The sequence below is a fragment of the Odontesthes bonariensis genome, chromosome 2 (assembly GCF_027942865.1).
Source record: "Odontesthes bonariensis isolate fOdoBon6 chromosome 2, fOdoBon6.hap1, whole genome shotgun sequence".
In the NCBI taxonomy this organism is placed as follows: domain Eukaryota; kingdom Metazoa; phylum Chordata; class Actinopteri; order Atheriniformes; family Atherinopsidae; genus Odontesthes; species Odontesthes bonariensis.
Genome location: NC_134507.1, coordinates 8,390,286 through 8,408,848, shown reverse-complemented (window position 1 = coordinate 8,408,848; position 18,563 = coordinate 8,390,286). Strand labels below are relative to the sequence as shown.

Genomic DNA, 18,563 nt, shown 5'->3' with positions numbered 1-18,563 from the left:
CTGTGATTTGAGCCAGCAATCTTGTTGCAGCATGACTGTAACTGATCAAAGAGTTTGTATTCTTTGAAGTCATTTGAGTCCTTTTATAAATGAGAAATGGGGATTTTTTATTTTTTTTGGTTGATTTGATAACTTGTTAATTTTTCTGTGTTTATGTCTCTGTCTGTGAAACTCCATGTTGTAAGGAATGGAGGATAAAGGTATGTGTGCGTGGTGTTTCAGGGCCGCATCACAGTAACAGGTCTGCTGGACAGAGAGAAGGGGGATTTTTACACCCTGACTGTTGTAGCTGATGATGGAGGACCTAAAAAGGACTCCACTGTGGTATGTCATTTCATTGTAAATTTTGCTATTTAAGCCCTAACCTTCAAATTAATTTTGTGTTTTTGAATTTATTACTGTATATGTTGTGTCCATTCTGTTGTAGAAACTTAATGGCATTCCTCTTTTATTAATTGCATCTTTCATTGGAACTGTAGAAGGTAAGACTTGTCATTTGATCTTGCAGCATTAGTACGACATTGAATGTGTTTTCATCTGTGGTATGCAAGGTGTATATCATGTATTTTTTTGGTTTGTTGGCTCAACTTGTTACCATGTTAACAGTAAGTATCATTCTTTTAAACTGTAGTAAAGTCTATACATGATCTTACTTCTTCACAGGTGTCCATCACTATTTTGGATGAGAATGACAACAGTCCAGAGTTTGACATTACATCTGATACTTCTGTGAGCATCCTAGAAAACACACCCAAGGGGAAAAAAGTGGCTGTGGTGCTGGCAAGGGACAGAGATGCTGGATCAAACGGACTGGTGAGGATAAAAACCGATGGAAAAGCACGGCTCACACGGTCTACCACAACACTTTTATTGAGTTAAACCAGTGGTATACTTTCCACATGTATAAATACACGAGGGTTCTCTAGGCTACAAGTGACTTAAGTATCAATTTCAGAGTTTGTGCCTGAGGCTCTGGTCTCCTGTATACTATACTGAATTGGACTGTCTCAAATTGGACTTGTATTGAGCTTCTCCTTAAAGTGCCTTGAGATGAATTTTGTAATAATTTGGCGTTTTATAAATGAACTGATTTAAACTGACTTGAAAATTGGAAAAGAAGGTATATAAAGAGGGCAATCGCTGCCGACACCTGTATAGTTTATCCATAAGAAATGTGAAGAAAATCATATGTCTCAATATTAAATCATTTATGATATTACACATTATGAAATTCCCCAGACGAATTAGTATAATAAGAGCAACCATGTATCTTCGATGCCCGCAGTTTTCTGTATGTGATTCTGCAAGAACCCATTTCACTCCTGAGAGTTACTGCATATAACAGAATTAGATATATTATAGGCCTCGACAGCACATTTTAATATGTGTTCATTAGATAGGACCTCTATTATTTTATATTATATTATACAGCTTTACAATACTTGTGGCACAAAACAAAATATGCTGTTGAAATAGTGCTACAGATTTAAATAACGTACTATGCCGTAAGTGAGGGAGGTCTCCCGACTTCTCAAATAGGACACAAATAGGACTTTTCTGTTTTTAGTTTGTAAACCTTTAATGTAACATCATTGCTTTTTATTCAGGTCGGCAGTCTGGAGTACAATACGTCAAATTAAGATGACTTTAGCTTCTCATATGCTAACTCATATATACTGAACATAGATTGACACATATTGTTGCTCAATGTGTGTTTCAAAAAACTTTTGACGTACTCTTAACAAAGCAGCCACCTCCTGTCTCTCATATTTGCTATTCTGTCAAATCAAACAATGTTGTAAAATCTCTTCACCTCAATTTTTTAATTAAACTCTTTAGTTTAGTTTAGGGGTGCAAAAATGCAAATATGAGCTTGCTCTGGATGGGTCTCATAAGTTTAACGTGTGTAATCATACTTTACATGAGCACACAAATATGGATGAATATACAGGTTATTTCTAACCTTATAATTACTTTTCAGCTGTTAATTATAAAGAACAGAATTTGGAAGAAATCTGTCAGGAACTGGTCTGTAAAAGTGGTGCTAGAATGGAAAGGCCAATGTACATATTTTCATAAATAATCACTAAAATGTCAAACAAATTGAGACCTAAAAAATATATATATATATATATTCCAGAAAGAGTAGATTTAGCTTGTCCAGTTTTGATTAATGAATTTTCTCTTCAAATCATTAAATGTTGTGTGGGAAACACAGCCATTAGATCATTTATACAATTTGGCTAAGTTTGTGATTAAAGTTTTACACTGAACTAAAGTTTCACATAATGTATTGTTTAGTTTATTCTACTCTTTCTCTAATTTTGACTTATTACTTTCTCACAGGTCAATTTCACTCTCGTGGCAGGCAACATGGAGGATGTGTTCAAGATCAAGACGGTGAACAACAGCTATGGAGAGGTTTATGTCAATGCTCCTCTGGACAGAGAGTCAGTAGACCGCTACTTACTTAAGGTCAGCCAGCAATTCATATGTAGTTAGGGCAGATTTTCAACAGGTACCATAACTATAGCCCATGGCTTTATAGCACTTTTACTGTCACATTATACACTTGGACCCATTTTTAAGATTTAGGATGGATCCAATCACATAAACATATGAAAGATGTCCAAATGTTCACATGAAGGAAAGCATAAGGGCCTCATCACACAACAACAATTTTTCTAACAAAGTATCAAAGAGACGTTCACTGATTTATTTTTGTTTGTTTGTTTGTCCTCTATGTGAGGTCTATATTCTTATTTGCATCAGTTACTCTGTTTTGTTACAGGTACGCGCCACCGACAATGGCTCACCTGCCAGACATACAGACCACTCACTCACCATCAACATCCTGGATATCAATGATAATGCACCTGTGATTGAAAGTCAGAGGGGCTACAACGTCAGCGTAAACGAGGTAGGGATGCTTTTACATGTAGGGCTGTGACGTCCATTTAATGATGATGGTTATTATTCCGACAGCAGTTTGTTTTTAATCTACTACAGACACCGATAACAAGGCCTCATTTTTAATGCATTTTGCAGAATGTTGGAGGAGGCACATCAGTCCTGCGTGTGATGGCTTCTGACCGAGACATGGGCCCCAATGCCATGCTGTTTTACTACATCACAGCCGGAAACCAGGACCTGACCTTCCGCATGGACCGCGTGACCGGAGAGATGGTGACACGGCCAGCCCCTCCCGATCGCGAGCGCCAGCAAGAGTATCGACTCACTGTCACCGTGGAGGATGACGGCACGCCACCGTTGTCGGTAAGCTGCATGAACAGCATATGCAGTGCACTGCAAATCTGATGCAAAAATATTTATCTCGCCTTTTTTTTTTCCAATATCAAATTATCGAAGGCTTTGATGTTGAATGAAGGGAAATTGTTGCATGTTTTTGTTTTTGTTTGTTTTCATTCTTCTTCATGCACGAGAAAGCTGTAATGTCTACAAAGGGTCATACATGTGTCTTATCATGTTGCTGTAAACTGTGGAGAGAAGTGTGAACTAGAAAATAGAGAATAGAGAATCACATCTGGTCAGTAACTCTACTGCAAACAATCTTTTGTGGGGATCTTGGGCATCTGGTCATCAAGTCTGCCGTACAGTAAGCCCAGTGGTGCAAAGTAATAACACAAATTATTACTCATGTCCTGTGCCTCATTACAATTCTGACTTACTTTTTTGCCATTTTAGGTTAGTCATTTATTTGACAGCCGTAGTTACTGGTTACTTTTAAGCAACAATTTAAGCAGCAATGTGCAGTTGAGGTCAACGTTGATTTGGAAACGCTCTCCCAACTTCTCACATGGTTCCACTCCATTAAATGCCCAAATAATACAACATTCCACTAAAAATAAGACCTTAAAGAAAAGTCTGAAAACTAATTGGTGAATTTTTCTTTCCTGTCCCGATCTTCATCTCATGACTGCTCAGATTTATCTGGCTTCCCTGTTTGTAAAACAGTACGTAGGCTATTTCAGACTGGGTCCACCTCTACTGTAGTAACATGCTGCTTACAAACTGACACGTCAGTGATTTTTCTTGAACTTGTTTTCAACATTTTTGTGCTTTGACTTAGGTAGGATTTCCCATTGAAGATTTTGACTGTATTGGTACATTTACTGAAGTGAATTAATCATTCTTCTACCACTTCTTAAAGCCAAAGCATAGTACAGAAACAAGACAAAGTAAGAAGCTGTGACATGTATCACAGATCAAAGAGAAAAGTAAACGCAATGCTTGGTTGATTACCTGTATAAACTGACTGGGTGTGAAGATACAGGAAACACCTTGTTGTGACAACAGGAAAGCCACAAGTCATATTTCTTAAAAGATAAAGGCGAATGCTGCTTTTCCAGTTTAGAAACATTAAAAAAGCTTTTTAAATGTATTCATGTGCATGGACATGAACCATTATGAGTTTACTGTTGGAGTCATAAGTGTATCCTCTAAAACGTGGGTGGTAAAAATCTGTAATAATGTAGATTTTGTAAAACATTCTACAGATTAATGTAAGACTGTCTCCTCACGTAAATCGAGACGCTTAACTTGTTTTATCTGTTTTTTCCTCCTCACACCCAGTCTCCCTCTGGGGCGCACCATCGTAGAGGCACACAAGTGGAACAACCTTGTTCCGTCTGCGATGGCTCCCTTGACAGCAAGTGCAGGATGTCCTTGTATAGTAATAGTTTGGGGAATTGCCATTTGAAAGGAACAATGATTTTAGAGATGAGACACAAGACTTTAGAGTTGGAGAGGTCCACTTTATTTATACAATCGACAAAGAGGACATTTCAAATGCGATATACAGAACAGACGTGCTCTTAACACATCTTTGTATGATAAAAGCATCTTACATATAAAACACACAAACAGAAATGGAAAAAATTGCATTTAAGTTAACATGCACACATATAAACGGAGATTTAAAAAAAAAAAACTCAGATTAATTCTTTACAAAAAACTCAAGATTTGAAAGCACACACACACCACACTTACAAACAGGCACACAGGCACCAAATACTCTCTCTATAATACTCAAATACTCTAAAAAATATACATTTACATAATACCCTGTCCTATACACATGCTACTCATTCTTGACATCATTTCCATGAAGCACCTGCTGTACATGTTGACCTCAATATGAAAAGAAACCACCAGTGGCTTTACACAGTCATACATAGACTGAGTATCACTGCAGTCATTTGCAATGAGGTCTCCGTTTCTCTCGCTTTTCAGTTTTATCTTTGGTTGACATTTCAATGCTGTCCCTTAACAAACTTGCTAAATAGTATTTGCATATCAGTATAACAGCCTGATGGCAAAAAAATAGAATGAACACTAATACCAATATACATTACCACAGTGATATCCAGAAGAAAATGCATAGAAAACAGCGTTGTAATGGCAGTGATTCGTCTATTGGGATTTTTTTTTTTTTCACAACTTTCAAAACAAGCGTACATTTTTTTTTAAAGTTTGATATTTTTATGTTTTTTTCCAGCAATTATTAATAGGATTTTTGGCCACACAGTGCTTAATTACTTTGAGTATAAAAAGTGAGGAGAGAAGGTAGAACAACATAGCAAAGCTTAACTGAGGTAGCAAAGAGCGAGAGATAAGGACACAAGGCTAAGCAGATCCTATTAAAAAACAACTAATTAATGCCATTAAAAACAAACTACTCTTAAATTGTAAGAGAATGTTGGGCTTTCCCTGAGGATTGAGATCCCAGAGGTATGGGCCACTATGTAACTGTCAAACAAAAGGATGAGAGAACACCAGACGGCCGCTTTCTCACTGTGAGAAGGTTGCTTTAAGCTCTCCGGATGAGTTTGTAATGTGTTGTTCCTGCACTCATTCACTGATATTTACTCTACACCACATTACCATAGACTATTATCATTTATGAATGATGTTTTTTTGACAGTACCCATGATCAGCAAATGTTCATTAACTATCAGATAATGTTGATAGTTTGCTTATGACCACAACAGTAACAGTAAGCGGATAAAAAGCAGGCAAGGTGAGTGGGCTCGTTTGAGTTTGAAATACAGACTGCACGCCAGCCTAAATATACCAAACCTAAGAAGTGTATGTTTGTCGGAATTGTGTGGAAAAAGCTTTAGAGTCCATCTCTCTTAACATGTCACCCCGACACATGGAAGGACCCCATCCTCAACACTCATCAGAGGGTTCATCACAGGCAGCGGGTGCCATCAGGCCAGGATAACTGATGGTCTACGAGTTGTTGTCTGTGTTTGGATGGATCAGATGCAAAGCACCAGCTTGAGTTCACTTTTGGCCTCCAGTTGTTGTTGCAGGTGGAAGTATTTGAATCAAAATGCAGTCCTTCTCCCCCCTGCGGTCCAGACAATGTACAGACAACAATCCAAGCAGAGGTTATTGTGAGACAGTTCATGAGGACAAGATTGTTCTTAGAATAGAGAGAAGAGGAAGAGAATTGCAGGACTGCTTCAAATTCAGCAGTTACAGCAATAAATGAGGTTCTGCTGCTCTTTAGACTTGCAAGAGGTTGGGAGACTCTGGGATGGTGTCTGAAACAGAGAAAAGTGCAAATCTGTGAGAGTTGTCCACCTACACAAATAAGAATTTCATATCTTTGTGCTGAAAGGTGCAAAAAAAATGCATGTGGGCGTTTGCACATACGGCAATACACTTCCTGTTTAAATATGATAGTTCTTGTTAAATGTCAAATGACGGCATTGACAGCAAGTGTTCATACCTCGTAAGCTAATACAGGGACAAACAGAGACGAGTAGATTTCACAAATAAGATGAGTTTTACAGGGGACCCATGAAAAAGTGAGCTTTTAGGTCTGAGTTTCAACATGCTGAAAATAAAAGGGAAGTGCTGATAGTAAATTCCGCAAAGCTGAAGGTCAGCAGGCCAAAAAAATATGAGGAAGAAAACTTTTGTACACATATGAAACCTTGGACAAGAAACCAGGCTGCATGTTTCTGCAAAACATCTATGGACCACTAAAACAAAATAGCTCTAGCAGGGAAATCCTCTTTGACAAAAGGAAAAGCTCTACTACTGCAGCATTTCAATTAGGTATCAGTCTGTGAGATGGCCCAGTTTTACTGTACCTCTGTCATGCCAAGATGTGTTTAAGCAAGTGTTTGAGACATCTGTAAGCTAACCTCTTTAAAATTCTTGATATAATATCTATGAATGTATAGGCTGCTATGACATAGCTCCTTTTTGTCTGTCTTTTTCAAAATATCATCTGAGATTTAGCTGTTAGGAAGCTTCCCAATCCGTCTAAGCATGCCTGGAATGTCTGCACAGGTGCCTCAGGAGTCGGTAGAAAAACACTCGGGACTGAACCCTTTAACTGTAACTAATGTTTCAATATTATTTCAAGTTCAGTCAGAAGGAACAAATGGAAAGGCTATTAGTGTATAAGGAGAGTGCTGATGAGTGGAGAATGACTTGGAAGGGACGCAGGTGAAGAAGACAGCTTCTTCCCTATGCTGTCATAAGGAAGTGATGTGTGTGTGTGTGTGTGTGTGTGTGTGTGTGTGTGCTGGCATTGGGCAAGGTATAACTCCTCAGACAATATTTTAATCTTAGTCACATCAAACTCAGCTCAGCTGTTTTGACTAAGAATGTGCATATTTGCACACATGTGAGATTATCTTTCAGCCAACTCTTCCACCAAAATTCAGGATGTTTCAGCAGACGCACATGAAGCCCTGGTTTTTCTTTGATTACATCAGATCTACTCTACTGAGTGTAGATTTTGAAATAGGTACATTTAGAGCCATGTCCTTGTATAAAATACTGACTTTATAATGCAAGTACTTTTTTATATAATTTGAGCATGTGAATGGAGTGAGATGAATTGTCTCAGATTATAACAAGTCATTTTCTAATGGACATACAGACTTGTCCAGTTGACACTCAGACATGTACACTACACACAGGAGTTTTCAGATCTTTACAAAATTTTCACATCTTGTTGTGTTTCAGAGTCATCTTAAAGTCTCCTTAAAGTTTTTGACCTTTTTAACCAGTCCTGAAGATGTTTTTGTGTGTCATATCATGAGGAAAATTAGCCACCAGTGATATTGCTGAGAATTCTGCAGACCATTTGGAGGAACCTCCACCAGCTGCTCCTGACTCATTGCAGGGCGGGACTGTACAGCTAATTTGCAGGAAAACACTGTGGAAGTCATGGAAAACCTTTCAAGTGACTTGAAAATGATTGTGCACTGATGTTTTTACATCCAGTCTGGATGCTTTAGAACATTTCTTCCAAAAAAAACAACGATGTGAGATACTTTCGAGGGAAAGAACAAGGCTACCGTTTTGGCAAAAGCTTTAAATAAGTACTAAATTATGGGCCTGAAAGTAAATTTCATGCTTCTATTTTTAAGTGAATTCACATCACACACCTCGTTTTACTTGGTCATTTAATAGACGTCTCTGAGACCGATGAGGACAAATGAACTGAAAACTTGAAAATGCTCAGAAAACTGTGTGCATTGTAAATGACAAATTAGATAACTCACAATGTTTTCTCCATGCTATGGTGCAAGCCAGTGCACAAGGTTTGTCTTTCAATATGAGTTGTATTGTTGTGGTGTATCCATTTTTTATGCATGTCTTACCTTCAGATGGGAAGAATACATCCCCATGTGTAGGGGGAGAAAGGGGTGTTCCTGGGTCAGACAACAAGTGGCGACCCGTCTCAGAGGACTGCCTGGTCATGATTTGAGAAACAGTACGAGTCTTTGCTCGTGGCGATTCCCCAAGAAACACTGGATTCTCATGGCCAAGAGCTTCACTAAATACACAAACAGATGCACACGAAAAACACAAGAAAGAGAAGCCAATAAGAAAATGCCGATATGACTCAATGCACTGTTTTCCAAACTCATCTGTTGCTCAAGGTAGAAGCTGCGGGTTTGTAACGCTTGAATTTTAGCAGATATGTGGTGTTTGAAAGTGAAATACTACACAAAATTATAAACATGTATATATAAGCAATGCACACATACACATATTCCAACAGGGAGGCATACAACACTCTTTTGTAAGCTGTGATGTCATTAATTAATCCCCATAGACTTCCTAGAACATTAACCCCAATAGTAAACAACATGCTGTAACATGCAGTGTATATAGAAGTTGTTCACAGTAATTAAGGCTTTAAAAGATCTTTAAGCAACAAATGTGTAGCAAAGTTGTCACCTTTTTTTGGTCTAATAAGGTTTGCTGGTCTGACACTACTTACTGTGTAAGAAATGTTGTGCGTACAGCATAATGGAATATCAATACACAGTATTATAATTGCTTGTTTGTATGCTGGTCTGTGAGATCAGCTGCCAGACAGACTGTGGGAAAAGCTTACCTGTCCATCCTCACCAGCTCTTGTGCACCTGGGAGAGAGGAAACAGGAAATGGGCCATTGTGAATGAACTGAAACAGAATGGAGTGTGAATGTGCTTCCTACTGTGTGAAATACAGTTAATCCACCTCACTTACAGGAAACGTGTGTCAGAACAAACACTCTGGGAAACCCAGTGTGAGAAATTCATGTCTGACCAACAACAAATAGATGAAAATGTTCATTCAGTTTGTGTATGTGTAAAACATACGTCTGCTCGACCGGGTATTCTGCCTCTGTTTGTAGACGAGCACCAGAATAAGAGGCAGAGAGAGCAGAGCCAAGATGCAGGCTGATAAAGCCAGGGTCACGGGTACAGAGCCTGGGGAAGCAACACAGAGACTGTGAGTTAAATAAACGGAATCACTGGCCAGTCATCCATTGGAAATAAGGGCTTGAGTAAGGTTTCATACCTTCGGGTTGTGTGGGATCCCAGACAGTGCAATTCAGAGGTCCATTCCTCTCTGGAAAAATTCAAATTAATAAAATTGCTCCTCATACATAAAAATGGATCATTGGTTACATTGTAAATGCAAAAATAAGCAGTCAAAGAACACATCACACAGATTAGATGATACTGACAAAATCTTGTCTTACTTAGCAGCTACCTTTTCTTAGCTATGTATGACTTTGCTGTTCTTTCACACCCATTCATTTGCTGTGCTTACTTGGTGTAACTTGAAGAACAATGTGGCTGTGGGACTTCTGCATGAGGGACTGATGGTTGTGTTCCTTCTTGATGTCAAGGACCATACAACAATAGCGACCCTGATCTTCATAGGTCACATTCTCCAGAACCACCCACATGTTCTCGTCTGTATGCCCAATATGCAGTCCTGCTGGCAAGGTTTGGTTCATATGGAAATGATTGAATTTTATATGTCGTGGGCCTGTTCCCCCTACACAGTGTTGATCACTGTGGGCTGTGAAAAGCCAACTGTGTCGCACAACATCAGTGGGGTAAATGGCCGCACCTTTTTGGGCACACACCAGTTTGGCAGTTGCACCCGTAGGACAGCTGTAGTACAGGTGAGGGGCAGAAATGCCCAGGGTGGAGTGGGACGTCTCAACTTTAGCTGGAGAAAAAAGACAAAAGTAAAAGATTGGAATTAATTAATTTGACTTCCTTTCAGACGGTCCATTGTCCTTTGCTATAATCACACTGTCCTCTGCTATCACTCCAAATTACTCTCTACCAATCAAATTATTCCATTTAGAGACGGCTGGGTCTGGTATTTGGCTGTGGTTCGGGTCAAAGTTTGCATCTTCTGATGAGAGAAGCAGTGGAAATAATAACAAGTGTCTGAGAGGCTCACCCAGGGGGAAAATCTCTATATTTATAGATTACATGTGACAAAGAAAACTGGAAGAAACAAGGTACTTTAGTACTTTAGTTAAAAAAAATATAGTCACATTGGTTATGTTTATTTTAGTGTCGGCAACAGCTTTTTATTTTTCCAAGGTAGAAATTCCATAACTACATGAAACACCGCTGTATCACCACAACAAAGTTATGAGATAAAGCATAAGCATCTGAATAGTATCTGAATCGGCATTTTAATAGCAAATTTTTATTTGAATACCTGAATACTAATACTAACTGTGTGGTCAAAGGTTTACATATACTGACTGTCATGATGATAAACAATGGCAGAATGATACATGACGCAAAAAAAGAAGAAGACTTTGGTGTACAAGTCTAAATTTCTTCCTTTTTTTTTTTTTAAACAAACACATGCCAGGGCTTGTTAACTCCCTGCTAGATAACCCTCCAGCTGCAGTCAATAACAATTACTAAGTCTTAAAAAAGTGTTTGCTGGTCATTGGAATGACCAGTACAAAATACAATGCGATAGTCAATGGATCACTAAGAGAGAGCACATTAGATTTACACAAGTCAGAAATGACTCGTGGAATAGTTTAAACAACTTTTCCAAGGTACAGGTTATTGGAGCTATAGCCTCGTTGCAAAGATTTGAAAAAGCCCAAAACATCACCCTAACCTAAGAAAAATTTGGGTTCAAATGGTCAGGAACAACCCTGGAGCCACAAAGGCAAGGAGCTGCCATCTATGACACAAGGTCCTACTCAGAAGATCCACGCCCTGAAGCTCAACTAAAGATTCTGGAGGAGAGTTTAACTGGAATGTTTGGACAAGGAAAGATGAGTCACTTCATCCCAAGAACAACATATCACTTCTGAGGTGTGGTGGATGCTTTGTTGCTGAACTAAAAACTACATCAGAATTTTCAGCATAGCTTCAAACCATCAGCTGGACATTTGAAACTTGGACATAACTCAGTGTTCGAATAGAAGAAATAGCCCAAATACAGATCAAAACTAGTTGTGGGAAAGGCTAAGCAGGGTAACACTAAGATTGTGGAACTGTTTTCCCAAAGTCTCGAGTTAGGTCCTATAAAAATGAAGGAATTGTGCTTGAAAGTGGAGTGCAAACAGACTTCAGACTATTACTGTCTGTGCTCCATATGTGATGTTGGCTTGGTGTTTGTTTCAGGGTGAAAAATAGCTACAAATTGATGCATCTAGTTCTTACAATAGATTTTTATTGAAAAATATTTTAAACAAAGAGCAGGAAGCCCTATGCTGCAATGACATTCACGACCGTGTTGACTAGAATCCTTTATACTAATACAGGCAGTGACATTATGATGTCCCCTGACAACTTCCATCATTCATTCAGTGTTTTACATGTGGGCGATTTGAGCTTAATGAAGTGAAAAATGCATTCAAATAGGAAAATCACTCAGTGAATCACAGCTTCATTTAAAATACGTAGTAACTTGAATTTCCTCCCTGTAACCACGACTCATAACACAAATAACCACAATGCAAAATGTAATTATAGTAACTAGTAATTTCAACATGGACTTCATTTTTTGTGCTCTGATTTTGCATGCTTCATAGTTTTTTGCTGGCTAAAACAAATATACAAGCCTCCTTTGGGAGCTAAATTGCCTCTTCTTCTCAGACAGCTATCTATAAATATCTGTATATCAAAATAAGGACAGTGTAGTAATGGGACGGATACTGCCCTTGATTTTCCTGTCTAATATTACAAATGATGTGTGGTTATAACAGAGGGTATGCAGTTAAACAGCCTTTTGAATATGCAGTCACCAATTAATCATGTACACTCAGGAAACCATCAAGACAGCTGTGAGACGCTTCTAACATGTTGCACAAACTCCCTCTCTCACTCGGATAGTCTGCTTGCAACCACATCCTGTTCTAACATCTCCAGTGCAGCACTAAAATGCATGAACAGAATAACGTTTTAATGTGCACTTCAAATGATTGTTTCATTGCAGTAACCCCACAATGAAGACCTCAGGTTTTGAAGCCACTTTCTAACCACCCCCCCAAACACACACAAAACAATGCAGACAACCAGTCCTAAATGCATTCGCACAGTGAATGACTCCAGTATACCCTGCATGAAAAACAACACAGCAGCTCTGTCACTTCATCATGACCACTCTTTGTCTGCAACAGATTGCAGTGTGGTGCAGCATCTAAGATTGCTTCGTGCTGCAATGAGGACAGGAAGAGTGTGTGTGAGAGAATGCATGTGAATAACAAGTATGTGTGGGGGTAAACTGCGCTGAAGGAGAAGTATACCAGCAAGCAGCACCATGAGTAATAGATTTTACAGTAAGCGTGTGTGTGTGCATATATCTGGACAGTGAGGGAGGAGGGTGCTCAATGCCTGGTTTTGAGGAGTGGACTTCCTTCCTGAGTTGTCCCGACACGCGAACACTCTTCCTCCTCCTCCTCCTCCTGTCTGGTTACTCACAGCTACAATCAGAATTTAAAGGGATATATCGACGACAGTTACTGTATGACTCTTTAAAGGGTTGAACATTTCAAGCAGATTGCACCTCCAGAATCGTCCAAAAAAACCCAAATCCAAATTTTGTGCTTTGATGTAATATAAGATAAGAGAGAGTGTTGGTAAATTCTCACATACATCAACATGACTACCATCAAATTTGAGCATTTCTGCTTGACAAATGTAAACAAAGGTTTGCTTTTTAAAATGGTGAATCATTCTCTCTGGTGACTGCAGGTGTTTCCATCTTCAATGAGGAAAATGGCAATGCGTGAATATTTAGGCCCACACAGAGCTGTGGTAGCAGCTTTGTTTCATCTAAGTAGATTTAGTTATGCACCAATACTTCCCAGAGGGGTCAGATGCACCATTCAAGAAGCCTTCTGGATCAATCATTACATAAATGAGGAAGCACAGAAATTACTTTAGTCCAAATGTAAACATCAGCTTCATATATTTAATTTCAACTTAGCAGAAAAGGAAATACAGTAGCTGAACAGCCTATGACCTTTGCTCTTTGATTAGTCGTGCATGCCCGTAGACACGCCGTGTGTGCATCCTGTGTGTATATGTGTGTGTTTTACAGAATGTAAGATCTGTGCCCTGTTCCTGTGTGTGCGCCTGAACTCTACACTTGCCATTGTGTGCCAGGAAAAGCAATAGGAAGACCATGGAGGGTGATTAAGATGAAACTGTTATCCCCCCCGGCTGTTCCTGCCTACGTGGTGGGACAATAAGAGGGGAAGCCATTCTCCTCTCCTGTTTCACACCCACCCTGCCGCACTCAGCTCGGCCTACCTTCTCATATATACCACGGAATAAATTTGGGAGATATCCTGCTGACATGACCAGCCTTTCATAAGAACGTATTTATAGGAATTTAATATCTTTTGTTTAGCACAGTGTCAGCACCTGAGCTGTTTTGAGTGGTCCCAAACTGAGAGCAAGCTTTGCACTGTGTGTAGAAACAGACGGAATTTCTTTGTCACGTATACATCAGACGTCTGTCTAAGTTTCCACCTGTGATCTCCGTTCTCAGAATCCTGATAGCCCCCGAGGGCTCAGAAACAGGCCTTTCTTTGTTTTAGGCCTCAGTGCCACCTGTTTAGGACATGTTGCCACTGACAGCTTTCTTGCTGTCAGAAATGGAGAGTAACGTGTGATTTAATTAAACGTGTTACTTCACGCTTGAATTCTCCCCAGTTTTAGTTGCCTACAACATGCTTTTGTGACAGTATAATACTGCTTTGTAGAACATACTGAACAGGCTTTACAGGTAAATCTGGTCTCCTTTCCCTTCCAAAAATTCTCTCCTTGCACACAAATGCACTGCTTCCTGACACACCCCTGGAAGCCCACCCTTTTCACACCTCCTGTCATGATGAGATTCTGCATACCATTACAGGATGTTCATGAAATCAGGAGGAGATCGGCCCCTCTGTTCAAACACTGAAAAGCAAGAGAGTTTGGTGCTTCTGGCATAACAGCAAACAGATCCAACAAGCAACAGGAAGTGTTTCAAGCTGCTGCTCAGATACCTAGTCACCAAAGGAAGTGGTTGAATGTCAGCAGGTCATCATGTTCAGGAGTCCATGAGCTCTACTTATAGTGGTTTGCTCTCTTTCTTAGTACCTAGTGAGCCAATTTGAGAGAACGTATTTAGTTTTTAAACACAGCTCGGTCTCTTACTCTTCCTCTTCTTCACCTTCACTGAATTCATTTCATATAATAACATTTGTAGAGGGTTATGTAAAGACAGAGCAAATTTACAACACATTTACAAATGTGTTTCTTCATTTTGAGGCAGTGTAGTTGCTGAAATTTCCCTTGTCCTTTTGAAACAAAAGAAGTTCAATTATTACATAATTCTAAAGAAAAAAAGATGTACCTAATGATTGCACATTTGTTCACCTGCTTCCTCTTTTTGTGACCCCGTCCTGCTTCCAGGTGTTTAACACAGCGCAATTCCATTAGACGGTTTATATTTTAGTTAAATACCTTAAAGCGTTTATTAATTATGCTCCCAAGGTTGGAGCTTTTGATGACGGAACGAGATGAAGAGTCAAGGTTGCAAATGTTGTGGTAAATGTTGTGACCCTGGGCTGTTCAGAAAATCACCAGTGTGGGAAACAAACTGTTCCCAGCAGCATGGAGGTCACTGACGGTAATTTCATTTATCATTCTCACTGCCTGTCAAACAGGACTTCAACTACAAATGTACAGACCTTTAAAAAGGTGATACCCAGAGAAATCCCATAACAAAGGAGCTCCCCCTCCTCCACTGTCTTCTTATTACTAATGCACATGCTGCATGAACCCCCCGACACACACAAGGGCTGCTCATCTATACACTGGCTGTCTTTCCCCAGTTAGCCCTGTTCTCGTCAATGAGATTGACCACGGAAACCTGTAGCCAATTAAAGATTTACTCATTTATGACAAGGAATCAATGCACAACAGAAGCTCTACCACAACAGCAGGAGAAAGCAGAGAGGCGAAGAAAAAGAGGGTGGTCCCATTTCTCGCACTTCATTGACTGTTTTGGACTGTTCCATTGTCCTCCACAAGGAGCTAAATGCTTATCTGAGAGGAGGAAAAGAGGCACTGATTACTGCGGGTTTCACTCGGGTCATATTTTGCTGAGTGGAAATCCATTACTGGAAGTGGAACAAACAGCTGTTTTCATGTAGACTGAAAGAAGGAAACTTCCTCACAAAGGCAGTAGCCTAACTGATCTGAGAGGAAGGCAATTAAGTTGGTGTAATGTGTTTTAATGGCGACTCTCAGTCTCAGAGGCCTGTATGAGCATTTCAGAAAGTAAGTTTACACTTACAGGATTTTAAATTGGCTCCATAAATGTTTCACAAATATTTGAAATGAAAATAAATAGATAATGCGCATAGTTTATATTCAGAATGGGTCAGCCAAAAGTTTAACATCATCCTTTGATGGAGTTTTCGAGTTTGCTTATCTAAACAGACTTAAGCTGATAAAGTTTTCATCGCTGTTTGAAGAGAAACACTCTGCGCCCACTGAGTGAGACTACAGCTGCTTCTCATCTCTCCTCCTGCGAGGCGGCAGAAACTCTGAGCAAAGTCCTTGAATAAACCTCGGCATTTTATTACAGCTTCCAAGAAAGCGTGACGGAATTCCTATAAAAAATGATAACAATGTTGGCCACATTTCTGGACTCGCAGCTCGCGAGTCACCACCAGATCACTTGTTTGGGGCTAAGTTTAAGGTGGATTTACACAAGTCATGGGAGGGGTTTCAACACGGCTTCATGCCAGATGTTCTGTCTCAAAACAACTTAAAAAAAAAAAAAAAAACACGAAATGTGGAAAGTTTTCACCTCAGAGTTGTACACAGAGACGCAAATGTTTAAGGATAAGAACTGAGGCGCTGCAGCTGTTCTGGAAATGATAATAAAAAGAGAAACAAAAAAAATGATCTGAGTTTAATGACACCAAAGTGCGACACATTAAGATCCCTCTTGATACACCTATTGCAGCCCACTTGGAGTATTTTTTTTATTGTTATTGTTTGTTTTTTGTTGTTGTTGAGAGAGATGAGAAAAAATATTTTTCAGCGGACTTTTTAAACTTCGGTAAATGCACAACTAACAACAGGTTTACGCACGTCTGGTGAGTCTGTGTAGCAGTCATTTTAAAAAAAAGTATCAGGTGCCTGAGCGACTTTTTCCATGCTTACCTCCTGCTGCGGCAAACAATGCCGAGACAATCCAAAACATGGACTTTCCTCCCCAAACCGACGTCCGACGGGATAATCCCCACTCCATGGCTGTCTGTGCGTAAAGCGAAACTGTAGAGGAACGCTGTTTAGCTCAGACTGTGGTCGACTATCTTCACTAGTAAACCTTGTTCGACTTTTTCTAATATACTCTCAACCTGGCCACGTTCTCTTAACTTCACTCCTACAGTATGTTTAAACTCCCCTGCTGATTTCTCTTCAACATCACTTTGACTGAGCAACAGTCACACGGAATAAAAAGGCTCCTCCCTTTCTGTCAGTTTCTCTGTGCCACACCCCCAATCCTACATATAAATAAATAATGTACATTTATGTAGGTATATCTACATATAATCTGTTTGAAATTCAAACTAAAGATTAAATGTTTAAGTACAATTAAGTGGACCATTGTCTGCAAGAGCTGGATTTTAACATCAGTGTTGAACTTGAGGATTGAAAACATTCAGCATTTATATGGGCAGATGCATTGCATGTGAAGTTCCAAATATACTGCTAATCAAAAAAGCTGTGGGATCTGTGTGCAGAGGTAAAGGAGAGGGCTATGTCCCTCTTGGCGGGCTTATTTCCAGTGCCCTTTACTTAGTTATCACAAGTTGGGGCCCAGCTATTCTCAAACTTGACCTTTTTTGGAAGTAAACGTTTTGTGACTGTATCCTGCGCAGTTGCAGCGGTTTTATGTTGTTGATATGCGACCACGGAGAGTCAGACCCCTGCTAAAGTACTCTAAGCCACTTTTGTGGTTCCTCCAGGAGCACATTTTAAGGAGGACAGGAAGTGCCATAATTCAAGATGAATACAAAAAATATACAAGTGGCTAAATAAATACGTTAATATGAAGTTAAATGCTACTAAAATTCAGTTTAAAAAAAATTCTACAAAAATGATTTGATAGAATGTGAAATGAATACATTTTTATGCTGTCATTTTAAACAGCATTCGTTTATGCATGTGTTAATGTTGCTGTTTTTTCCTTTAATTTCAGTAGCATTTATTATCATATAAACATTTTTATGTAGCCATTCATATATTTTTGTATTCATTATTATGGCAGTTTCAGTTTCCATAGACTTTGTGTTCAGATTATTAACTGAGTTTACTTTCAAAGCTCCGTTTCATGATGCAAAGTAGTTGCAGTCTCTCTTTTTTTAACACTGGGAGGGGAACAGGCTGGTCAGACTGGTTTAACAGGAATGGTCTTTGAACTGTGTCAATAGTGATTTTAGTTTTGTTTCATGTATCAGAATCCTTCGGTGGTTTCGTGGAATGTCTTTTTTTAGTTGTCACAGCACCTCTTACTCCTCTAATCTTACATTTTATATATTTTTTTTTTCCAGAGTGTGCTGATGAAATGACAGAGAATCAACTTTTGCCAGCTTTGCAGCCTCTACTATTTGTCTTACTTTGTAGATTTAATTTTGGTTCTCTCAAGATATTTTTGAATTTTTTTCTGTGAAAGGTTTGCTCTTGTTTTTCTCTTTAGAGGTTGCATGAATGAATCTATGTCAAATG

The 18,563-nt window shown here is 39.2% G+C and overlaps 2 protein-coding genes across 3 annotated transcripts in view; one reads left to right on the top strand and one right to left on the bottom strand.

The window, feature by feature from the left end:
* Positions 1 to 18,563, top strand: part of cdh23 (cadherin-related 23) — a 186,002-nt gene that overhangs the window by 151,173 nt on the left and 16,266 nt on the right. The window contains exons 32-37 of one of the 2 annotated variants that reach the window (XM_075475682.1): positions 223 to 324; positions 480 to 482; positions 664 to 813; positions 2,347 to 2,475; positions 2,792 to 2,920; positions 3,049 to 3,276. In XM_075475682.1, the coding sequence (XP_075331797.1) occupies positions 223 to 324; positions 480 to 482; positions 664 to 813; positions 2,347 to 2,475; positions 2,792 to 2,920; positions 3,049 to 3,276 (741 nt within the window). Of the gene's footprint in view, positions 1 to 222; positions 325 to 479; positions 483 to 663; positions 814 to 2,346; positions 2,476 to 2,791; positions 2,921 to 3,048; positions 3,277 to 18,563 lie in introns of those variants that run through there. The other variant, XM_075475674.1, reaches the window with a different exon arrangement.
* vsir (V-set immunoregulatory receptor) lies at positions 4,755 to 17,280 on the bottom strand. The gene is made up of 7 exons (XM_075475663.1): positions 16,995 to 17,280; positions 10,102 to 10,509; positions 9,847 to 9,897; positions 9,645 to 9,755; positions 9,398 to 9,425; positions 8,655 to 8,830; positions 4,755 to 6,572 (listed from the first exon to the last, which is right to left on the bottom strand). Exons 1-7 carry the CDS (start codon positions 17,080 to 17,082, stop codon positions 6,535 to 6,537), a joined length of 900 nt encoding a protein of 299 aa, XP_075331778.1. The 5' UTR covers positions 17,083 to 17,280; the 3' UTR covers positions 4,755 to 6,534.

What these genes read in the sequence shown, in the direction of transcription:
- vsir (XM_075475663.1), bottom strand. Translation starts at nt 17,082, where the DNA reads ATGGAGTGGGGATTATCCCGTCGGACGTCGGTTTGGGGAGGAAAGTCC. An exon ending in GGATCCCACACAACCCGAAG is followed by an intron (nt 9,756 to 9,846) that starts GTATGAAACCTT and finishes TTGCTTCCCCAG; the next exon opens with GCTCTGTACCCGTGACCCTG. An exon ending in GAATACCCGGTCGAGCAGAC is followed by an intron (nt 9,426 to 9,644) that starts GTATGTTTTACA and finishes CCTCTCTCCCAG; the next exon opens with GTGCACAAGAGCTGGTGAGG.